Genomic DNA, 24,406 nt, shown 5'->3' with positions numbered 1-24,406 from the left:
GAAGAGTGGATTTTTTCATATCAGTCCTTTATTCTCGATCCCTTCAGTGAAATCCAACTGCACATTTACTGATATTCAAGGCTTCTTCAGTGTACAACCCCTTCCTACAGCTATTGCCAGATACTCCTCTATGTTGGTACACAACTTTAACCTGAAGTTAACACCACCTCAACCAGGTATTTAGCGAGTACATGTGTGCCCTATGAGGCTTAATGTCTTTAATGCTTTCTCCAAGAGAAAAAAGGCAATGCCCTTACTTCTTTGCCCAACAACACACGTCATGCATTCATGCAGCAACCACTTAACAATCACTTTCTGCCTATAGAGAGGCCACACTTCACACAAGATCCTTCTCAAATTAGCCCTGCCAGCTCTCAAAAATTCCACTTCCAGTGATTATTATGAAAGTTGTAGTAATTGCCAGCAACCTGAACAACAACATAACAATTCCCATGCTACAATATTTCCATGAAATTTCCTGCCTTTGCAGTTATTTGTGTGTCCTTCTGAATTTACTTGCATTAATATTTCAGTTAGTACTCGAACAACATTCAAATGCCCAGCATGTTTCCTTTTCCACTAAAAAGAAGGACTGAGTGGATCACAATAGAGTTATACAACGATATGAAAATTCACTATTACTAACAGGTCCCCTCAAGTCTTGAACCAAAAAAAAAAAAAATTATAAGGAAATAGAACAGTCAAGGAAAATAATGAGTACTGAAGCTTTATATAATCTGTATTACGTTAACATAATGAATTATCAAGAAGGTAGAGAGACTAGCCAAAGAACATATATACATAGCTCATGGCCACAGACAAAAGTCTGGTGAAGGCCAGGGGAGGAGGTGGGCAAAGAGGGAGAAAAATGGGGGATATCTGTAATAGTGTCAACAATAAAAATAAATTCTTAAAATGAATTACCCAGTTTTTCATTAACTCAAATGTTTAAATAACTTAATTGTAAATTACATGCCCTATTCATTTAAGTTACACTGAATCCAAATATAGATTATGCATATTAGAGTAAAAGAATATATTTTTCTAGTATGTTGTCAATATCCTAATCCTACACAGTTATGGGTGGGATCCAATACCATGATTTTATTAGTGGGAGGGGGGATTCTATTAAAAAATCCTGTCCCTCCTGCCACCACTGGAGTCAAATTCTGTCATCAGGAATATCAAAATTCAACTGGCTTTTATGTAACATTCTTGGGAAATCTCTGAAAAGTTTTTTGGAGGAGGTCTATATGGCACACATATAAACTGACTCTAATCAAACTGTCTCATTTTTATACTTTATAGTATTAATAGGTTTATTAATATGCTTATGCCTTTGTGTCTTAGTGACTTTGCTCTTATTTTGAGCCTATCCTATATAATAAAGAGCTAATACGCCAATTAGATCGGACGGCAGAAAGACCTTCTGGACCAGTTGCGGGGGGGGGGGGGGGGAAGGGGGAAATCCGGGCCATGAGGCGGCTGCGGCTTCAAGGGCCTACTCTTGCACGATTTAGAAATGGTCCCTTTATCTTAAAAATTAGACTCAGAGAGCTTAAGAGACTTGCCCAAGAAGGCGGAGCAATAGCCCCATGTATCCTGCCAGCTATTCCAGTGCCACTCAGTCACCATGTCCATTCATTTTGAGATACTGAGCAAAAAGAGAAAAAACTCATAGACATGGACAACAGTGTGCCAGAAGGAGAGAAGGGTGGAGGCAAGTGGAGGAGGCCATAAGGGGGATAAATGGTGATGGACACACAATACAGTGCAGATGATGTGCTACAGAACTGTGCACCTGAAACCTGTATAATTTTGTTAACCAGTGTCACCCCAAATAAATTTAATAAAAAGGAAAAAATTTAAGGGAGAAAATTTCCTAATTTCTTTCTAAATTATGGGTACAAATGATATTTTAAGATAGAATTCAAGTGAAAGAAAATGAGAGACCTACAAAAGTTCCCTTAACAGAAAAAAAACAAACAAGAGACACTCAAAGAAACCAAGTTTCACATTTTCTTAGGTGCTGCATCTGGCAGACCTGGCCTAGGACCACGAATGCTTTGGAAACCATGACACAAAGCGTGATGGGACAGGAGGAAGGATGTCTAGCCTGCAAAAAAAAAGAGACTTCATCACATACCAAAGGATCTAAAGAAAGATTAGATTTATTCTCTATTTTCAGAGTACAGAATTAGAACCAATGAGAAGTTTTAGGGAGCTAAGTTATTCCTAAATTCAGAAAATTCTAACTATTGGGTCTTTCTTTCTGTAAGTAGAAATTTATTTTTTGGTAATGAGTTCACTATCCTGGTTTTAAAGTAAATTTAAGCAAACCTAAAGCTACATATTAAATCAAGTAAGTCTAGTTCATGAGCAAGTTCATGAGATGTTTCTCTCACATCTATGTTTCTCACATTGATGTTTCTCTCTTTCTCTCTCTCTCTCTCTAATCAATTTTTTGAAATTGGAAAAAAAGAATTACCAAGACACATTACTTTAACCCTCCCAGACCCTTTAGGGTTAACTCTTTCTTGGGAAATACTTTCTATTTAAAACACTGTGGCTGCTTCATAAAGCTCATGCCAAGTGGGACTGATTTATTTACAAACATTATACAATTTTATCTGTATTAAAGCCATGTAATGTTTATACAACCGTATGTGTGTCAAAACTCACAAATTACAGGGGATTGTCAAGGGCGGGGGAAAAAAGGAGACATATTACTGTAATACTCTTTGTAATACTTTAAGCAATAAAACAATTAAAAAAAAGTAAAAAAAAAAAACAACCTCACAAATTAATCATTAAAAATTAGAGTTAATTTTATTATGTGTAAATTATACCTTTATAAAAAGTGGGAAGAAAAATCATCTGTTTAAATGGGGCTTCCCTTAAAAAAATCCTCCACCAACAGGGTTTTTTAAATTGAATTTATTGGGGTTACATTAGTCAATAAAATTATATAGTTTCAAGTACACAATTCTACAATACATCATCTGAACATTACATGGTGTGCATCAAAGTCTAATTTACTTATGGAAGAAAACCATTTATCTCTCATTTACCCTCTTCCACCTGCCTTCATCAGCCCCCTTCCCTCTGGTAATCATCATACTATTGTCTGTATCCATGACCCATCAATAGGCTTTTATTCCTAACCTGATTTGTATCTTAAAATCCCAGAGATTTTAAGGGTAAATAGAACAGACTTTCAAGTCAGACTCTCCACCTCTTCTGATCTAAGTGATTTGGGGCAGGTTACTTGTTCCTTGACCTCTCAAAACTCATCTATTAGAGGAGAAGACAGACATGAAAAATCAACTGCTGTGCAGGATAATGAAAACAATATCAGAGGCTAGTCTAAAGAACAATGTTAGGACAGGAGAGAATAAACAATGTTTATTCTTGAAGAATAAAAGAGAAATTTGTCAAGCAAATAGGGAGGGAGAAAAACATATGTAAAACATATAGCCCAAAAGCAAAAAGCAAAAAGCACTTATTTTAGCAACAGAGCAGGCCTGAAGTAGGGGTTATACAAGGAGAGATGGCAGGAAATTGAAGATGTATAGGTTAGATCAGACCTGGGAGAGTCTGATAAGAATCATCTGCTTGTTAAAAAACAGATTCCTAGGCCCCACCCCAGATCTACTGAATCAAAATCTCTGTGGGTGGGACCCAACACTATAATCTCAAAGTGCCCCTGGTGATTCTGATGGGCAGCCAAACTTGGAGACCACTAAATTGCAAGAAATGATGGAAACTGCACTGGTGATAGAAAAGATGGGCAGATAAGAAAGTTACAAGAATAAATCTATAGACTTGGTGACTGATATGGATATAAGAGGTGAGACTGAAAGTTCAGGATTACTCCCAGATTTCTGGAGTGGCTGGTGGCATAGATGGTGAAGTCATGATCCAGGACAGAGCATAAAAGAAAAGGAGTAGATCTGGAAGGAGATGATCAGGTAAACTTTAAACATCTTGTGTTTGAAGTACTTGTGCGGCATGTAGGAGGAAGTATCCAGTGGGCTCTCAGCCGCAGAGGACTGCCAGGGCTGCAGACACATAGGAGTCTGGCAATGAAAATCACACCCGTGTTTGAAGTCACAAGGAGAAGAGCACATAGAATAAAAAGAGCACATAGAGTAAAATGAGCAAGGAATGAATCCTGGGGGAACACGTATGGGAAGACTGGGAGAAATAAATGGTTTCAAAGTAGCCAGAGAAGAAGGAAGAGAATAACATCATGGAAACCGAGAGTAAGATTTTTCCAAAATGATGGGGTAGGCAATGGACACTACAGATGGAGAATCAACTGTCCTTTCCTTTTTAGTGAAGAAATAATATGTCAGAGAGTTGATGTGTGCTGATTAAATGTGAAATTTCCTAGTAAACATGGATATCACAAAGTCATTCCTTCTGTGGCACCCTTTCCCTCTCCATTCCAAATCTTCACAAGTGTATCTTATGTCAGGAATAATCTGAGACCCTCTCATTAAAAGTCAAGCTCTTTGATGTCTTGTAGGCCCTTTCTTCCTAACCTAGAGGAATTCTCAAGGTTCTGAGTATGGACTTTCAAGTCAGGCCATCAGCATTGGAATACTACCTCCCCCATTTACCAGCTGAATAAACCTGAGCAAGTTACTTAGTCTCTCTGGCCTTATGATAAAAAGGGGGGTTCTTAGGAGAAATAAAATACTCCATATACAGTGTCTGACACAGAATAAGAGCTCCATAAATGTTGGCAATAATCATTATTATTGACAATAATCCAATCACTCTTCCAAGAGAAGAGTTAAACCAAATTAAAGAAAAATTACCATCAACAATAAATATTAGGGAAAAGTTTAAACTGAGAAAACAGAACATTTTATAATTTATTCAGGAGAGCAAATGCATAGCAAGTCTAACTCTGAATTTTGAATTATTTAGGAAGGCTGTTTTTTAATTTTTTTAATATATTTTTATTGATTTCAGAGAGGAATGGAGAGGAATATGTTTATACTATACAGCCAAATCATATGCCCTGACCAGGAATTGAACCTCAACCTCCTGGTTCATAAGTTGAAGCTCAACCACTGGCAAGAGAGGCTGTTTTTTTTCTTTGTTTTTGTTGTTTGGTTTTTTTAAAAAAACAACAAGACCTTGTTTTAAAGAAAATGTAAGCCAGATGTAATAAATAATAAAATAATTCTAATCCATCCAATTGTTTTAAATTAACCCAAGTTCTTTAGAAACCTCTATTTATATGCAAACAACTATAATAAATTTTCACAACCAATTTATCAGTGCATATCAGCAACTTCCTTAAATATCTCTAACAGATCTCTTTTTTTTGAAAGGCTGATATCTTTTAAAGCTTTTTAGAACTCAGGATTTCTACCAGTCAGCATTAACTTTCTTTCTTTCTTTCTTTCTTTCTTTCTTTCTTTCTTTCTTTCTTTCTTTCTTTCTTTCTTTCTTTCTTTCTTTTTTTTTTTTTTTAGCATTTGCAGGAAGTTTTATTTATTTTTTTAAATATATTTTATTGATTTTTTTACAGAGAGGAAGGGAGAGGAATAGAGAGTTAGAAACATTGATGAGAGAGAAACATTGATCAGCTGCCTCCTGCACACCTCCTACTGGGGATGTGCCCGCAGCCAAGGTACATGCTCTTGACCAGAATCGAACCTGGGACCCTTCAGTCCGCAGGCCGACGCTCTATCCACTGAGACAAACCCGTTAGGGCAGCATTAACTTTCTTCCACAATTAGTCTAAGCTTGCCATCATATCCCATCCCAAAAAATTAATAAAATGTTTTCTCTACAGGCACAAGGGCTTGTACAGTGGATGCACCAAGCAAATGGCTGAGGACTAGCAAACTGAATGAAGGTCACAAAGTACCTAGAAAATAAATTACTATTATTATAGCTACTGCTACTATGAGAATAGACACTCAGGACATTTCTAAATTGCCCTTTTGATTCAGATAAAATGAGCAACAGCTACTGATCAAAATGGTTCTAAAAGTTATACAGTCCCTGTTGGGGTAAAAAAAACCCCAAAAAAACACAAATAAATGTTCTATAAAAATTCATGCCATTGTTTGGCTTTCTTAAGTATATTTTAAAATCAATAGCAGAAGAACATTTTTAAATTTGTCTTTTTCCATAGTAGTACAAGTAGCAGATTATCAAAGAAATTAGGAATACATACTTTGGTTCAAAGTGTGGTCCATGCACCAGCAGAAAAGCAACTCCTGGAAGCTTGCTAGCAGAATCTCAGGTCTCACTCCAGACCTACTAAGCCAGAATCTGTATTTTAATGATTCTCAAGTGATTGTACATATTAAAGTCTAAGAAGAACTGCTAGTTTGCCTGGCCAGTGTTACTCAGTGGTGGAGCATTGACCTATGAACCGGGTCACGGTTCGATTCCCAGTCAGAGCATATGCCAGGTTGCAAGTTCGATCCTCAGTAGGAATTGTGCAAGAGGCAGCTGATCAATGATTCTTTCTTATCACTGATGTTTCTCTCTCTCCCTTCCTCTCTCTGAAATAAATATATATAAAGAAATATGGGCCTACTTTATATACTATATAACCAAATCATAAAAGTTTGATTAATTTTTCCTAGAATCTACCTGAAATCAGCTACTTCTTTCTCTTCTAACAAGTATGTCTATTTCACCTACCAAAAACAAAAGCAAAACACAAGTCTGACAACCAACTAGAGATGTTGGTATTCAACACATCAAGAAGTATATACAACACATTCTCTGAAACTATTCATCCTCCTTAAGTTAGAACCAATAGTGTCAAATCAACTCCATTTTCTTTACACCTGGCTACTAATCATTGATATGTAAGTGATATTGTTAAAAATCCATTTGCCTTTACAGACTACACAAAAATAATAGTTACTCCATATGACACTGCATTTAAAAGCACCTCAAAGGCAAACTGCAGTCTTTTTCTTACGGAGGTAGTATTGTCTTTCTCCATTTACTATAATGTCATGAGGGCCCTTATTTCTTAAAGTATCTCTATAAGAATATAAGCAGCCTCAGCCCTTTGTTAAAATAAATTTTTAATAAAAAATGTAAATAACTGTTGTCAAGAAGAGGTTGAGAAAGATTTTATCTCTATGACAGGAATAAACTAAATAACACCATAAGGACTCTTCTAGGTACTAATCTAAAATATGGTGCTTAATATAGTATTCTCCAAGCCAAGTAAGAGCTTGAGCATCAGTGAGGTGAAAAAGGCAGAAATGGAGGAGAAAGGGTCTTCACATAACTTGATACAATGGGACAGGAAACGACCTGATATATACTCTGGGGAAAAATACAGATTCTGAAAGTAGTGGATAAATGAGAGTCATTAATTTCCTACCGAGTCAGTGTGATGAGCAGGGAAACTTCTTTTACCCCCTAGGTACACAGGGAAGAGGATGATGATGGCTTGAGCTTGGATGAGCACCTGGATGAATTTAAGGAAAGGACAGCTTTGGCAGAATAGAGAGGTGGTCCAGGCAGAAACTGGGTTACAAATGACAAAGAGGTCAGTGTGTGATGGGCAGACAGGAAGGAGACTGTCACCAGCAAGGCGAGGGTAAACTGCGGTATCTGAAGTCTGAGGGAACAAATGGCCTGAGAGGAGTCCAGCGCAGAGTTGGAACAAGAGGGCAAAAAATGTTTTATGTAACTCAGTTTCTAACAGTCACCGAAGAGCCTAAAACAATGAAGGGAGAAGTTAAAAAGCAGAGAAAAAAAGAAATTTGGTTCCAAGTTTGTCTAAACACAGATCAGAATAAAAGTAGAAAGTGAGAGAAATTATAGGATTTCCCATAGAGAGCAAATAAATAAGGATGCATTCAGAGGCTGCAAAGGAGAAAAGACAGTAACACAGATGGGATGAGTGACTATGTGATTCAAGCTGAAGATTAATTACTACGAGGTTTAATTTGGGAGAGTAGGAATTAGATGGATAATCCAGGGAAAACTGGTTTTCTCACTAGGAAAATAGGGATAATAGTACCTAGGTAAAAGGAAAATGATAATTAAATGTAATAATATACATATAAATCATTGGACACAGTGCCTGGAACTCAGTAAGCATCCAATAAATGTTCACTGTTATCAGTAGGCAATAAAGCAGTATTTGTTGGATGAATAGGGAGGTTGTACTGCTGCATGAAAAGGTCACTCACATAAAGGAGAAGATTCAATTCCAGCTCTGTTACTTTCCAGCTGTGTAGTTATAAGTCTATTTCTTCATCATACAATAGTAAAATACTACCTACCTTATAGGGATTCTATGAACATTAAATAAGATAAGGTGTATAAAATGCACACTACAGCATTCTATAGTCCATATGGTCCTTTAATAGAAGCTCAATAAGTAGCAGTGAGTTTCACCATGTGCAGACGATAGCTAAATTTGTGGCTAAAAAAAATGGCAAGAGGAGAAGGGATGGGGAGGATGAAGATTAGACTTTGGGTGGTGAGCACAGAATGCAATGTACAGATGATGCATTATAGAACTTGAAACATGTTACTAACCAATGCTATCCCAATATATTTAACTTTTTTTAAATGCATATTCATAAAAGCCAGTTCCTAGGGAAAGAGGAAACAATACCCAGGTGGGAGGAGATGTGGTACAAGAAGAGATCTGGGGGAAAAGATATATATATATATTACAGAAGAATACTAGTAATGCCTCATATCCTGGGAGCCAAGATAGAATGTAGATAAATAGTTTCCTTCTCACTCAGTTTTCACATTTTGCTGAGATTTTCAGAAATTTCATGAAACTTCCTCCCTGTGCTAATGTGAGAAATTCAGAGTCCAAACCTCCCCTTTTGTGCTGCCAATGGTATTAATTTAAGGCTTTAAGAAGATTGAAATGGTGTTTCCCTCTAGAAAAAAAAAAAGACTGAAGATACAATTGGAGTGTATATATGTGTTTCAATGGGAAGTTTGGCCAAAATCTTCTCTTGCTAACAGTTCTATAAGCTGAATATCCACTGTACATCCTGAATTTAATCCTTTTCACTAATTAACAATAGTTTCTATTTTTTATATTATAAAATTTGGCAAACACTTCATGATTCACTTTGATATATTTTTTAAGGTCCTAGCTACTCTACCATATGGAAGTCAACTTCATCTTCTCAAGCTAAATATCACTTTTATATTTTATATGTAAATTATACAATATATTCATATATATGATCTCTATAATAATAAAAGCATAATATGCTAATTAGACCAGATGTCCTTCCAGATGAAGCTGGGGCTATTAGGGAAGCCCAGGTCCCAGGTGCCAGAGGGAAGCTGGTGCCGGCAACTGGGGGAAGGAAGGCCTACTCTTGCACAAATTTCGTGCATCAGGCCTCTCGCAAATATATAAATTTATATAAATAAATATAACTTTTTAGTATATGTGCTGCTGAAGCGAGCACAATAAATATCACTTTTTAATTTAATTTTATACAACAGCCTCTTTGAGCATTTCAAATGTCTTTCTTTAGATTATCTCTGGTGGTATAATGACTTTGCTCAGATTTAGTATTCTAAATAGTGATACTTTGTAGATGAGATAGCAGTTAAGATAAAGTAAAATAGCCCTGGCTGGGTAGCTCAGTTGGTTGGAGTGTCGTCCAGTACACCAAAAGGTTGTGAGTTCAATTCCTGATCAAGGGCACATACTTAGGTTGCAGGTTGACCCCTAGGTTGGGGCACATATGGGAGGTAAACAATCTTTCTCTCACTCTCTCTCTAAAATCAATAAAAAACATTTCCTCAGGTGAGGATTAAAAAATATATATAAGGTAATATAAGAGAACATAAACAGGTCAGAGGGCTGATTATTGCTTTCCTGCTTGGCTAGTGTGATGGGTAACAAAATGACCTGTTTAGACCCATTTCCAATATAATGTTCATCAGTAAGTTATTTAGCTTCTATGACTCTCAAGAACTTTCACACACATGGAAATAACAATGCTTGCCAGGCCTACCTTCCAAGTTGTTGTGAAGTTCTTGGTCAAACTTGAAAGCAAAATACAAAGGCAAGGTTGTCTTCCTTGTTATCTGCTACTCTAGCCCCTAGGGACTTCTGTTAAGGCAACAGCTATGCACACTTTTTATAAAGCCATTTTTTCTAAAAGTTGAAAAAATAAAAGAATCAACTGATTGCCCTAACCAGTTTTGCTCAGTGGATAGAGCATCGGCCTGTGGACTCAAGGGTCCCAGGTTCAATTCTGGTCAAGGGCATGTACCTTGGTTGCAGGCACATCCCCAGTAGCGGGTGTGCAGGAGGCAGCTGATCGATGTTTCTTTTTCATCGGTGTTTCTGACTCTATCCCTTTCCCTTCCTCTCTGTAAAAAATCAATAAAATATATTTTTTTTTAAAAAAAGAATCAACTTATTTATCACTGAACACCGAATAAAGATAATTTCAAGAGGTGCTATCATATTAATTACATAATATGTTAAATTTGTTTTTAATTGATAAAAAACACATAAAATTTACCACCTTAGCCATTTTTAAGTGTATAGTTCAACAGTGTTAAGTATATTCACATTGTTGTGCAACCAATCTCCAGAACTTTTTCTTCTTGCAAAACTGAAACTCTGTATCATTAAACAACTCCCCATCTCCTCCTTTGCCCTAGCCTAGCCCTTTTCTGTTTCTATGAATTTGACTACTGCAGAGATCTAAGTATTTGTCTTTTTGTGCCTGGCTTTTTTCATTTAGCATACTGAAAAAAGGTTCATTTATTTTGTAGCATATGCCAGAATTTCCTTCCTTGTAAGGCTGGATAATATTCCATTGTATGTATATACCATATCTTGTTTATACATCCATCCATCACTGGACATTTGGGATGCTTTCACCTCCTGGCTATCATGAATAATGCTGCTATGAACATGTATATGTAAAAATCTGTGAAATTTTTTAATACATACCTTGTGCCTAAGTTTTCAGTTAATAAACAAATAAAAATGAAAACAAAGAAGCTTATTTTGACTATTCCAGTTCAAAATCACAAATGCCTATATGTGATCATATCTAAAATTAACTGATTCTTTCAGTGGATCAATGCATTTTCATTTCAAATTCCAAGACTTATATTCTAATTAAAATAGAATAAATTATAATATTCTGTGAAGAAAATATATAACAAATGTAAGATTTTTTTAAAATTACCCTTTTAGTTAAGAAACACACCAAAGCCATTTAGTTTATTTTGTTTTCCCCAAGACTTACATATTTTTAGTAATTTTACAAGAAGTTTACATCACACTTCCAAATTTAAATTAGAAATTCTCAAAGATAAAGTGTCTATAATTGGAAATCTTTTGTAATGATGTATGATAAAATTTTGCATTTTATAGAAAAAATATAACAAATTTCAACTATAGAAGCCATTGCTTTAGGAGATATTCTGAAGATTCAATAAAGTGGTCTTAAGCGATCATGTACTGTTACCAAGAATCGAACTGTTATCCCCTGGTTCATAGTAAGCTCAAGCCTCTCATGATTTAGGTAGAAATAGGAGACCAAAGAACCATGAATAACTTGCCCAAGACCATGTAACAAGCATCCTCAGCAGTTGCATATTATATAATAAATGTAATGTATGATTATATACATTTTATGTATAATGCATAATGGACCTATTCTTTAATACTATTGCTACTACTCTTGGCAAAATAGTTAATCTTGGTTAGTCAAGGAATATTTAGATTATTAAATAGGTACAGTATTACAGCAGTACTATGTACTATAACAGTGCTATGCCGATGTAGTTGCTAAAATATCGTATCCCTTTGTTTTTCTGTTCCTTTACTTACTTCTTATGGAGAATATAAGAGAAAGTAAAAAAGACTAAATATGAAAGTTACTTCTATTTGGGCAGTACTGATAACTGTTTTGTTGGGAAGATAGTAATTATTGCATAGATGAGATTTTTGAATTACTGATCAATGTTTATCTGAAATTGCTTTATGTATTTAAAGAATTTTATTTTAAAAAATATATTAGAATTGCTTTCAGAGAGGAAGGGAGAGGGAGAAAGAGAAACATCAATGATGAGAGAGAATCATTGATTGGCTGCCTCCTGCATGATGCCTGCTGGGGATCGAGCCTGCAACCTGGGCATGAGCCCTGACCAGAAATCGAACTATTACCCCCTGGTTCATAGGTTGACACACAATCATTGAGCCACACCGGCTGGGCTATTTAAAGAATTTTTAAAAAGTGCGTCTATATCCAGAATTTTAAAGCTGAGTGAGACCTTAGAGATTACTTAATTCAACTCTATTTACACATGAAAACAGTTGAGGTAGGAAAAGCAAATAGACTTGACCAAACTCTCAAAGCTAATTAGCAGGAGATCCAGGACTAAAGCCTGGGTCATCTAAATCCCAGTCCAGTGTTCTTTCCATTCTCTATTCCATGTTGCCCTCCTCACTTTTCACACACTTCACAATGCTGCATAGGCAATGAAGAGAGAAGAAGAATTATGTCTGATTTCATATCTCATGAAAATAACTGTTCAGTGCTAATAAATAATTTAATGGTTTGATTCCTTCATTAAATTTAGTCAACATCAATTGACTAACTTATGATCAAAATCATTTAAAAAATGTGTTCTATGATTTAGTGTGGTCCAAAACCTTATTAGTGTTTAGTAATCAGAATATCTCACTATTTGAAATTAGGCTAGGTTAAGGGGGTCATCTTCTCAATACATACAAAATTAACATGTGCCACTCCCTAGTGTTGGGGAGAAAAATACACAGTTAAAAGGTAAATAGCCGTAACCGGTTTGGCTCAGTGGATAGAGCGTCGGCCTGTGGACTGAAGGGTCCCAGGTTCGATTCCGGTCAAGGGCATGTACCTTGGTTGTGGGCACATCCCCAGTAGGGAGTGTGCAGGAGGCAGCTGATCGATGTTTCTCTCTCATCGATGTTTCTAACTCTCTATCCCTCTCCCTTCCTCTCTGTAAAAATTCAATAAAATATATATATTTTTAAAAAAGGTAAATAATAATGGCTTAAACAATTCAAGAAATGAAATCACAGAAAAAATGGTATGAGGAAGTACATGGGTAATTGCTAAAAGAAATGGGATCACATAAAGCAATAAAGGTTCTAGGGCACCAAGCCAAGAAAGGCTTTATAAAGGAGGGAAACTGCTGGGTTCAGGTCAAGGGCCATCTGTAGAGGTAGACTGGGGAAGGGCAGGTGGACATGCACAAATTTTACTCAAGAATGAACTATCCAAATTGGCTGGAGCTGCAGGTCTGTGGGCAGAGAAATACTGACTGACTGACCAGTTTAGAAAGAAAATTTAGAAGCTGGTTTTGAAAGGCCAGGTATTTCCTCCCTTCTCTTTAATAAAAGCTCAAACCCATGTGATTTAAAAATATATATTCTAATATTCTCATTCCAAGGGAAAATAAAACAATAGCACCTTGACTTAAGGAAAAATGTCCTGATAATGAAAAGGGGGGAAAAAAGAGCCATCCAAAATGAGAAAAGACAAATTCTGTTACACAACTCATTTCTGTGTTTAATTCAACACATGTTTAACTCAAAATAAGTGACTCAAAATAATAAATGATCCAAATCCAAAATAATACTTATTGTTAATAATAATACACCATTCACTAATGACAATATCATATGACTTGAGAAAAAACTAAAGCAAATTGAGATTTTAAAGGATAACCAACTTCTGCCCAGCTAGCATGGTTCAGTGGCTGAGCATCAAACTGTGAACCAGGAGATCACAGTTCGATTCCAAGTCAGGGCACACGTTCAGGTTGCAGGCTCCATCCCCAGTGTGGGGTGTGCAGGAGGCAACTGATCAATAATTCTCTCTCATCATTGATGTTTCTATCCTCTCTCCCTTTCCCTTCCTCTCTGAAATATATACATACATAAATACCAACTTCTTTGTGGCTCTTAACATCACAAAAGCATTGTCTGAAGTAATTATCTGTGTAATGCTTAAAACCTTTCTCCCTAAGCCAAAGAAACTAACTATAAAACTGTGTCCTGACACCAGTTTTAGAATCTGCATTTACCCTCTTGGAATTCCATCTGTGATAGAACTTCTGCTATATGCTGTTGGGGAAAGGAACAAAACCACACTGGAGTGAATTAAAAGACAACAGGAACCAACCAAACAAACAAAACCCCAGAAAACCCTTAAGTAACATGGACCTCTTAAAAGCTTCAGGGAGGTTATTAACTCTAGAACAAGCACGTCAAACTCACGGCCCTCGGGCCACATGCCTAATTTATTTGGCCTGTTTTAGCCTTTGAGTTTGACATGCTTGCTCTAGAACCTCATGGAAAACACTGACCAAAGGAGATCCTGTGTTAGGAACTGGGACTGCTACACTTATTTGTCTTTAATTGGCTGCCTAGAATTTGGAATGCCTTTTCTTGAGAAACATTGAAAATGGTGACTGGCAGGGTTCCAAGACTAATCCAAACAAACAAACAGAACCTATTTTAGGTAATACATAAATAAAAATGTACACAGTAACTGTGATAAATAATAATTCTAATGTAAATATACTGTACAATGTTTAAGACACATGCTTCTCTATAAGAGACCTGCTTTTAGCCCAACTTACTAGAGTTGAGCTAAAGGTCCCCTCCTACAAGCCCCCAGTTTTGGCAAACCACTGACCCTTAAGCACACTGCCAGTTCCCAGGAACTCTCCAACAGTATCCAAAACAACTTCACATGATGAAACATATTCTGAAACAGAGCTTTAATATTCTTGTCACAACACAAGACTGCAGTACAGGTAGAAGTAAAGAGAAGAGTAGAGAAGGACTTTTCTGACCTTTCCTAGGCCCCAAGTAGGCCTGACTGACAGATCACACTGACCTCAGACCATGGCCTTGGCCCTCTAGACTTCCTAAGCTGCATGAGGGCAATAATCCAGTGTTCTCATTCTCTCCTCAGAGCCCAGTACTGTGCCTGCACATGTGGAAAGAATGAATGATTATTTAAGCCTAGCTTCCAAACTTCACCATCACTTTTCCTCCTCCTGTACGATTCATCCCTCTCTCCCCTCTACCCCCTCCAAAGTTAATTTACAGACCCAGCAAGGCTAGTCTTTTATGCTCTAGCTTCAACTCCCAAGTAGACATGAATTTTTCACCAAAATGTTGGGTACTATATCTTTAAACAGAGAGCAGTGTCAAACACACACACACACACACACACACACGCATGCACGCACACATGCACAAATACACACACATATATATGCATACATACTTCACGAACAATAGCTGTTTAAAAACATGGGATTAAAAAGAAATATGGTGGCTCCGGAGACATTTGGCCTTATTGTGGGGATGCTGGCTATTAATTCTTCAAATTTTTTTTTTTTTTTTGCTAAATATCAGTTACACAAGTTTACTAATAAGCATTTATTAAAATAATAAATGAACACAATGAATGATGTAGATAATTTGGGTATTTACAGACTGGGGAATATTTAGATTCATCAGTTCATATCTCTTGATTAGATTTTATTTTGAGTCAAGGATACCAGTCCTAATAATTTTAATATACTCATAAAGTAATAAAAGAAATAATAAACACAATGACATCAGAGTACCTCCTACTCTCATACCACCAACTGGCAAAAAGTCCCACATTAACAAACGACAAGTGCTGGAGAGGATGCGGAGAAAAAGGAACACTCGTGCACTGCTGGTGGGAATGCAGACTGGTGCAGCCACTATGGAAGACAGTATGGAGTTTCCTCAAAAAGTTTAAAATGATGCCAAGAAATCTAAGGCATTTCTTTACACCAATAGTGAACTTACAGAAAGGGAGATTAAAAAAGTAATCCCATTTACCATCGCACCAAAAAAATTAAGATACCGAGGAATAAACTTAACTAAGGAAGTAAAAGACTTATATGCGAAAAACTATAGGACACTGAAAAAAGAAATAGAGGAAGGCATAAACAGATGGAAGAACATACCGTGTTCATGGATTGGTAGAATCGACATCATCAAAATGTCCATACTACCCAAAGCAATCTATAGATTCAATGCAATCCCCATTAAATTACCAACAGCATATTTCACAGATCTAGAACGAACGTTCCAAAAATTCATCTGGAATAAAAAAAGACCTCGAATAGCTGCAGCAATCCTGAGAAAGAAGAACAAAGTAGGTGGGATCTCAATACCAGATATCAAACTGTATTACAAAGCCACTGTTCTTAAAACAGCTTGGTACTGGCACAAGAACAGACACATAGATCAATGGAATAGAATAGAGAACCCAGAAATTGACCCAAAGCACTATGCCCAATTAATATTCGACAAAGGAGGCAAGAGCATACAATGGAGTCAAGACAGTCTCTTCAATAAATGGTGTTGGGAAAATTGGACAGATACATGCAAAAAGATGAAACTAGACCTCCAACTCACACCATACACAAAAATAAACTCAAAATGGATAAAAGATTTAAACGTAAGACAGGAAACCATAAAAATACTAGATGAATCCATAGACAGCGAAATAGCAAACATATGTCGAAGGAATTTCTTCTCTGATAATGCTCCTAGGGCAATGGAAACTAAAGAGAAAATAAACAAATGGGACTACATTAAAATAAAAGGCTTTTGCACAGCAAAGGAAACCATCAACAAAACAACAAGACCCACTGCATGGGAGAACATATTTGCCAATGATATCACCGATAAGGGTCTAATCTCCAACATTTACAAGGAACTCATGAAACTTAATAACAGGAAGATAAACAATCCAATCAAAAAATGGGCAATGGACCTATAGACACTTTTCAAAAGAGGACATACAGAGGTCATATGAAAACATGCTCAAAGTCACTAATTATACGAGAGATGCAAATCAAAACGACAATGCGGTATCACCTCACACCTGTCAGAATGGCTATCATCAACAAATCAACAAATAACAAGTGTTGGAGAGGATGTGGAGAAAAAGGAACCCTTCTGCACTGCTGGTGGGAATGCAGACTGGTGCAGCCACTGTGGAGAAGAGTATGCAGTTTCCTCAAAAAGCTACAAATGGAACTCCCATTTAGCCCTGTGGTCCCACTTCCAGGAATATATCCCAAGAAGCCAGAAACACCAATCAGAAAGGATATATGCACCCCTATGTTCATAGCAGCACAATTCACCATTGCTAAGATCTGGAAACAGCCTAAGTGCCCATCAGCAGATGAGTGGATTAAAAAACTGTGGTACATCTACACAATGGAATACTACGCTGCAGTAAAAAAGAAGAAACTCTTGCCTTTTGCAACAGCTTGGATGGGACTGGAGAGCATTATGCTAAGTGAAATAAGCCAGTCAGAGAAAGATAAATACCACATGATCTCACTCATTTGTGGAATATAGAGAACAACATAGACTGATGAACAGGGACAGATCCAAAGACAGAGAAACAGCGATCAGACTATTAATCCCCAGAGGGAAAGTAGGGGAGGGTGGGGGTAAGGGGAAGAGATCAACCAAAGGACTTGTATGCATGCATATAAGCCAAACCAAAGGACATGGACAACAGGGGGATGAGAGCATGAGTGGGGGGAAGGGGGGGTTAATGGGGGGAATGAGGACACATTTGTAATTCCTTAACTAATAAAGAATTTAAAGATTAAAAAAAATAAAATAAAATAAAAAACAGGAGAAAAAAAAAGTTAAAAATGGAACTCCCATTTGACCCAGTAATACCACTTCGAGGAATATATCCCAAGAAACCAGAAACAGCAATCAGAAAGGATATATGCACCCTTATGTTCACAGCAACACAATTTACCATAGCTAAGATGTGGAAACAGCCTAAGTGCCCATCAGCAGATGAATGGATTAGAAAACTGTGGTACATCTATACAATGGAATACTATGCTGCTGTAAAAAAGAAGAAATTCTTACCATTTGCAACAGTATGGATGGAACTGGAGAACATTATGCTAATTGAAATAAGCCAGTCAATGAAAGAAAAATACCACACGATCTCACTCATTTATGGATAATAAAGACCATTATAAACTGATGAACAAAAATAGATACAGAGGCAGAGCAGCATCGAACAGACTGTCAAACTACAACAGGAAGGGCGAGGAGAGTTGGGGGAGGGGGCGCGGTAAGAGATCAACCAAAGGACTTGTATGCATGCATATAAGCATAACCAATGGACACAAGACACTGGGGGTATGGGAGGCCGGGGGAAGGGCAAGGGGGAAAAAAAGGAGACATATGTACTACTCTTTGTAATATTTTAAGCAATAAAACAAATTTTTTTTAAAAAATCCCACATCAATCTATACTTTCCTATATAATATAAACCAAGATTAGTTTACTTATTAAAAATATCTGAAGCTATTAAATAAGGAAGTGGAAAAGTTCTTGTTTTTCTAAACGTACAGCTCTTTCAAAGTTTCAATTCAATATATGAAGTGTCAATGATATAGTAAAAGTAACATTTTCTATATTAATAAACTATGGGCCATGTGCTGTATTTGCTAGATATGTGCTGTTAAGAAGCCCAGTTTTATACATTGCTTTGGACATGTTTTATTAAATAGCATCATTTGATAAAACAGCTCAAAATAGTATTTTTGCAGAAACTGTTTGCCCTAGGACAGTGGTCGGCAAACTCATTAGTCAACAGAGCCAAATATCAACAGAATAACAATTGAAATTTCTTTTGAGAGCCAAATTTTTTAAACTTAAACTTATATAGATAAATACATCGTTATTAACTTAATTAGGGTACTCCTAAGGCTTAGGAAGAGCCACACTCAAGGGGCCAAAGAGCTACATGTGGCTCACAAGCCACAGTTTGCCGACCACTGCCCCAGGACAAAAATATCTTGGATCATCAAATATATTCTACAAAACTGTAACTATTCCTGTTATAAACAGTCCAAAATAGATACATGTTGTTTACACTAAGATAGAAACGTCAATGGAGAGAAATAGTCAATGAAGTAATAAAACAGAAAGACAGAAGCATATAACTACAGTTCTGGGGATGAAAGCACACAAAGGCATACAGTCTCGCTCATTTCTTGCTCTCCCTGAATAATTCGTGTCCTCAAATAATTTATATTTCTCGAGACCATCTTTCTCTCCACCCATTTTTATTTTCCCCCTTTCCAAACATCAGACTCATCAACATTCTCTTCAGCCTCATCTAAGAGACTAGTTTTCTACTCTGAAACTCCGTCACCCATATTTTCATAAAGTTATAGTGAGAAGAGATCATCTTGGAATTGGATCAGTGTTAATGAGTCAAAGAAAAGGAACCCGGAGAGCATGGAAGAGAGGGGAAGAGGCAGTGAAAGGAAATGGGACACCACAAGCTTCAGGTCTGATCTACCGGAATCTGAAAAACACTCCTCTTGACACAGCAGCAAGGCAGAACAGGCTACATCCCACCAAGCCTCTAAGTTAAGAAATACCATCTACCTACACTAGGTAGCTGATTACAGAAAGCAAGGAAGCAGTCTCAGGTTTCGTAAGTGGATAGCCAGGGCACCTTTCCTCCATCTGCTAGTGAGAGGTCACCTGTGTCCCAGTGGCTACTCTCAAAGCTCACAATATTGTACTATTTTATGTCTTCCATGAGAGTCGCAAGCTTTCAAATAAGGCAACTGCATAACCCTCTCCTATTTCATTCGTGATTTTTACCAAAAACATCACTAAAAGAGATTTAACTATCACACAAAGATACATTCTATCTTTGTTCTCAATTCTCTCTGAGACTCAAGAGGTGGGAAGGGAATGACAGACAGGAATGAGAACTTCTGGGTGTGGCTCTGGACTATATGGAGATTGGAGGACCTTGACAATGTCTGAACTCTAAAGTATGCAAAGTGCAATTACCTGCCAAAGAGCTCTACAAAATTGTGTAATGGGAAACCCTGATGCAATGTTTAAATAACTCAAATCACTCCTGAGATGAAGGGAAGGATACATCTTTCCCAGCTTGTATTGGCAGAGCATAACCTCAGTGTAATAGTGCACAGAGGAAAGACCTTAGAAGGAAAAACCTCATTAAAAACTGTCTTTTAACCATTTTCAATTGCAAAGGCTAATTAGCTTACTTTTCATTGTCAAACGTGAGAGCTTCTGAAAAAGAACACACTTTTCTAAAGAAGTTAAAGCTACATCAATGTCAAAGAATTGTCTCACCTGGAAATAATTCCAGCAACACATTTTCTCTACAGCATATATCCCACGCATTGTACTGTATTCATGCTGTAACCACTATCCCATTCACTCTAACAACAAACACAAAAACTACAGGAATAAATTTTCATTTCTAGGGAGGCAGAGTCATCATGTGAAATGTTAATTTCCTCCCCCGCTGGGATGCAGTGCAGTACTGAAAAGGGGCTATAGAATTTAAATCGTAAGATTGTTTCTAAAATCCTGTTAACCTAATTTTTTTATTTCAAAACTTTTAAATGCCTTAAAGCCAACAGCAACTGAAACAACTGGATAAAAATAAATGGTGACATTCAAAATAATGTCACAACTGCTTCTGCTTAGAAGACCTGCACATATCAACCAATCGAACGTCGTGTCAAATAACCTACGGGAAAAGTTTGCCGATTTAAGAAAACTGTTCCTATGTAGGCCTCCCAGGACAACCTCTAGGTGCTGCTGTCGAGACCTCCTTCCTAAAGACATTTCTTTCCCGGTGTTTTAGCTCCCCCATCCCCCTGGCTGCACTGCACTGCGCAAAGCCAAGACAGACGGTCACTTCAAACACATTTGCTGTTGAAAAGCCTCAGAAACTGACATTCTTCAAGATTCAAGGAGCCAAATAATGGCTTTTTTATTTTTTCTTTCCAAATTATCATAGAGATGAACGAGCTAGGCAAAACATTAGCGGGTTAGCAGGTGGTGTCAAAGCAACCAGGAGGCGGAAGAAGCAAAAAGACAGCTACCATTGGAGTCCCCCGCGCCCCCAGCCATCTCTCCACCCGGAATATCGCTACACGTTCGAGCCGATCCTGTGCATAATGGAGAGGCGCCGGGCGAGGTCTGGAGATGCGGGCTCAGGGAGGAGGGCGGTACCGGCGACGAGCTCTCGGCGGCACCGGCTCCATCCGAAAGGCCAGCTCCCGCCTCCGAGCAGCCGGTGAGGGGCGGTGGGGACGCGGAGGAAAACCGTGCGAGCGTCGCGGGGAGGGAGAGGCCTTAACGCTCGGAGCGGAGGAACCCGTGCCCCGCCGCGGTCCCCGCGCCCGGCGCCGCCTCGGAGCCGCAGCATCCCAACAGCCGCAGGGCAGGCGCCGCCCGCGGGGCCGGGCGCGGACGGATGGACGGGGAAGCCCGCGGCTTTACCTGTGATGGACCAGGTCCAGCGGTAGAACTCCATCGTGTCGTTGAGCGCCGTGGACATCGCGTTCAGGACGCTGCCCGGCTCCGAGTCCAGGAGCCCCATCGCGGCGGCGGTCAGCGGGAGCCGGCGGCGGGAGGCGAGAGCGGAGACCCCGGGGGAGGAGGGCAGACCTCGACGGCGGCGGCCGAGGGAGCGAGCGGCAGCCGGGGTCCCCTCTAGTGGCGGCGGCCCAGCGGCGTCTCCTCCTCCTGCTCGGGGCACCGAGGCAGCGGGGATGCGGCGGCGGCGACCAGCCTGGCGGAGGAGAAGGGACCGTCCGGGCTCCGTGCAGGAGGAGGCGGAGGAGGAGCGCCAGCCGTGAGCACCGAGCGCCGCACCAGTCTGCCGCCGCCGCCGCCGGCCGCCGCCGCTCCAGTCTCCTCGGCCGGCGTCACGTGGGGGGCGGGGGCCGGCGCGCCCCTCCCCCCGCCCGCGCCCGGCCTCGGGCGGAGGGTGCTGCTGCGGTCGGGGGGCGGCGGGAGCCAGGGGCGCGCAGGCGCCGTCCCGCCCCCTCGACCCCTCCCCGCCTTCCGGGGTCGCGCGGGGGCAGGACACCTGCGCCTCCCGGTGCCACCCTGCCCGCCTCCCTCCCGGCATCGGGCCCCGCGGAGGAGGCCGCCGCCTTCCCACGGCTGACCTTGCATCCGCCCAGGTGACATCTTAGGAAACAGGACCGGGAAGAATGGGCGTTTGGTGGCGGAGGATGAGGTGAACGAGGTGCTTTGGTCCTTAGCCCGTCGTTGACTCTGACTTCTTCACTGGGGTTCTGTTTCCTTCACCCCTGTCCGCACCTGCTGGCCACCGTGGCCAGGGAAATGCACAAGTGACCCCTCTAAATGCGGGAAGCCACAGGGATGGAGAATGGATCGGGGGGCCTGTCTGCTCATGAACATGGTGGGAAAGCCGTGTCTGTGGAGGGACGACTTGCGTGAATAGGTGGATTTTCCGCTACAGTCGGAGCCCCTAACCCTCACGTTGTTCAAGGGCCAGCTGTAATTTGAATGAAGGCTTGCACGTGTCCTGTAGAGCCTTTTAATATATATGGAATAATCAAAGAGATAATAATTGTGCTAAATTAGGCCATTGGGAGTTCAGAGAAGACTGAGGACCAAGAGGGGCCTGCCTTAAAGTTAGAGAAGTCAGAGACAAAGCGCAACCTAGGCAAAAGAAGATAAAGTAATTTTTTATTTTAAAAAATTGTTTAGATAATAAGAAGGTGGGAGGCAACGTGTTAATCTGCCCCTGGAAAGGAACAAAAATACACTACATACAGTTAATAATTTGATCATTTCTGGCATCAGCCAAGATCTTTGAAAATAGTCCAATAATCTTTCACCTACTTGTTATTTAAACATGTCACCTACATTTTGTTTACCTTTGCTCTAATTGTTGGTTTAGGAAGCTCCATTTAAACACCACAAGTCAAGTGTGTGATTGCTTCTGTTCTTTCGACACTGTTAAAATAATGTGAATATTTTCTCATATTTATTTGATTTAGTTTCCAATTGACCCGGTTACATATTATTTGACTCTATTTGATATTAGAAGCTACCTAGAGGATAAGAATTATTTTGGATTCCTCATTGAGGACCTAACTCAGTGTTATAAATAATAATTAATAAGAATGATGATGTCAAAATTATAACCCCCTTTTATAAGAACTAGTATGGACTGTTATAAGTGGCAAGAGCTTTAGGGAGAGAAGAAGTAATTAAAAGTAACAATGTAACCCTAACCAGTTTGTCTCAGTGAATAGAGCGCCTGGCCTGCAGACTGAAGAGTCCCAGGTTCGATTCCGGTCAAGGTTGTGGGCACATCCCCAGTAGGGGGTGTGCAGGAGGCAGCTGATCGATGTTTCTCTCTCATGGATTTTTTTAAAATATATTTTATTGATTTTTTATAGAGAGGAAGGGAGAGGGATAGAGAGTTAGAAACATTGATGAGAGAGAAACACCGATCAGCTGCCTCCTGCACACCCCCTAGTGGGGATGTGCCCACAACCAAGGTACATGCCCTTGACTGGAATCGAATCTGGGACCCTTCAGGCTGCAGGCCGACGCTCTATCCACTGAGCCAAACTGGTTAGGGCTCTCATTGATGTTTTTAACTCTCTATTCCTCTACCTTTATCTCTGTAAAAAAATCAATAAAATATATATATATATTTTAAAAGTAACAATGTATCATTTAAGCAATCCCAGTTTTCATTAAATGTTGTAATCTTGAAATTAACAAAAAGAATATAATTTATCAAATATACTTACCGGATTAAAGTATTTTGGATTGAAATTATGGTTTCTCAAGTTTCAACCCCAAGTTATCAGATTCTAGTAGCTATATAAAAAGAATCCAGCCAAGTCTCTACATTTGAAGAGTTGGTAAAGATCAATGATCTGGCCCAAGTTCATATTAATTTGAACTTTGTGTAGAAAGTTGATTACTACATCTATTTTGTGAAATAGATGTTTTTTATGAAGAACAGATTCTCAACATCACCCTCAGTCACACACAACATCTTGTTTAATAAATATGAATTTGTTAAAACAGGTTCAGATATTTCCCCAGACTTTTATAGTGGAGGCCAATCTAAGTCCCACTATTCACTAGGGGGCGCCTGTCACATATAAGAAAATCCTAGACAAGTGATGACAAATATGTCAAAAGAGTGGAATGCACATCTCACACTCTACCAGGAAGAGTAGTATTATTTATACATATCTACATATAACCTAAGAACTAGAGCCCTAGAACTTACCCATTCTGGGGCCCTATCATCCAGCCTGGAGACTATCAGTCCAATAAATACTCAATTCACAAGTGGTTTACAAATCCCAAAACCTACCTACCTAGTCTGTTTGTACAAAAGGAAGGAGACTTATATGTTCACTCCCTGGAGGGACAGCCATCTACCCAAGACATCGTGACAAACCAAAATAAAAAACAAGCATCCATAGTATCTGCAAAACTTTTACATCCATTCAA

The 24,406-nt window shown here is 38.9% G+C and overlaps 1 protein-coding gene across 1 annotated transcript in view; it reads right to left on the bottom strand.

The window, feature by feature from the left end:
- Window positions 1–21,974, bottom strand: part of ELOVL4 (ELOVL fatty acid elongase 4) — a 35,426-nt gene extending 13,452 nt beyond the window's left edge. Inside the window, exon 1 of the mRNA XM_059701124.1 lies at window positions 21,389–21,974. Coding sequence (XP_059557107.1) covers window positions 21,389–21,488 — 100 coding nt within the window. The 5' untranslated portion in view covers window positions 21,489–21,974. The remainder of the gene's footprint in view (window positions 1–21,388) is intronic.
- Between the last annotated feature and the right edge of the window lie 2,432 nt (window positions 21,975–24,406).

This window comes from Myotis daubentonii, chromosome 6, assembly GCF_963259705.1.
Source record: "Myotis daubentonii chromosome 6, mMyoDau2.1, whole genome shotgun sequence".
Lineage (NCBI taxonomy): Eukaryota > Metazoa > Chordata > Mammalia > Chiroptera > Vespertilionidae > Myotis > Myotis daubentonii.
The sequence above is the reverse complement of the archived record's forward strand: the minus strand, read 5'-3'. Positions and strand labels throughout refer to the sequence as shown.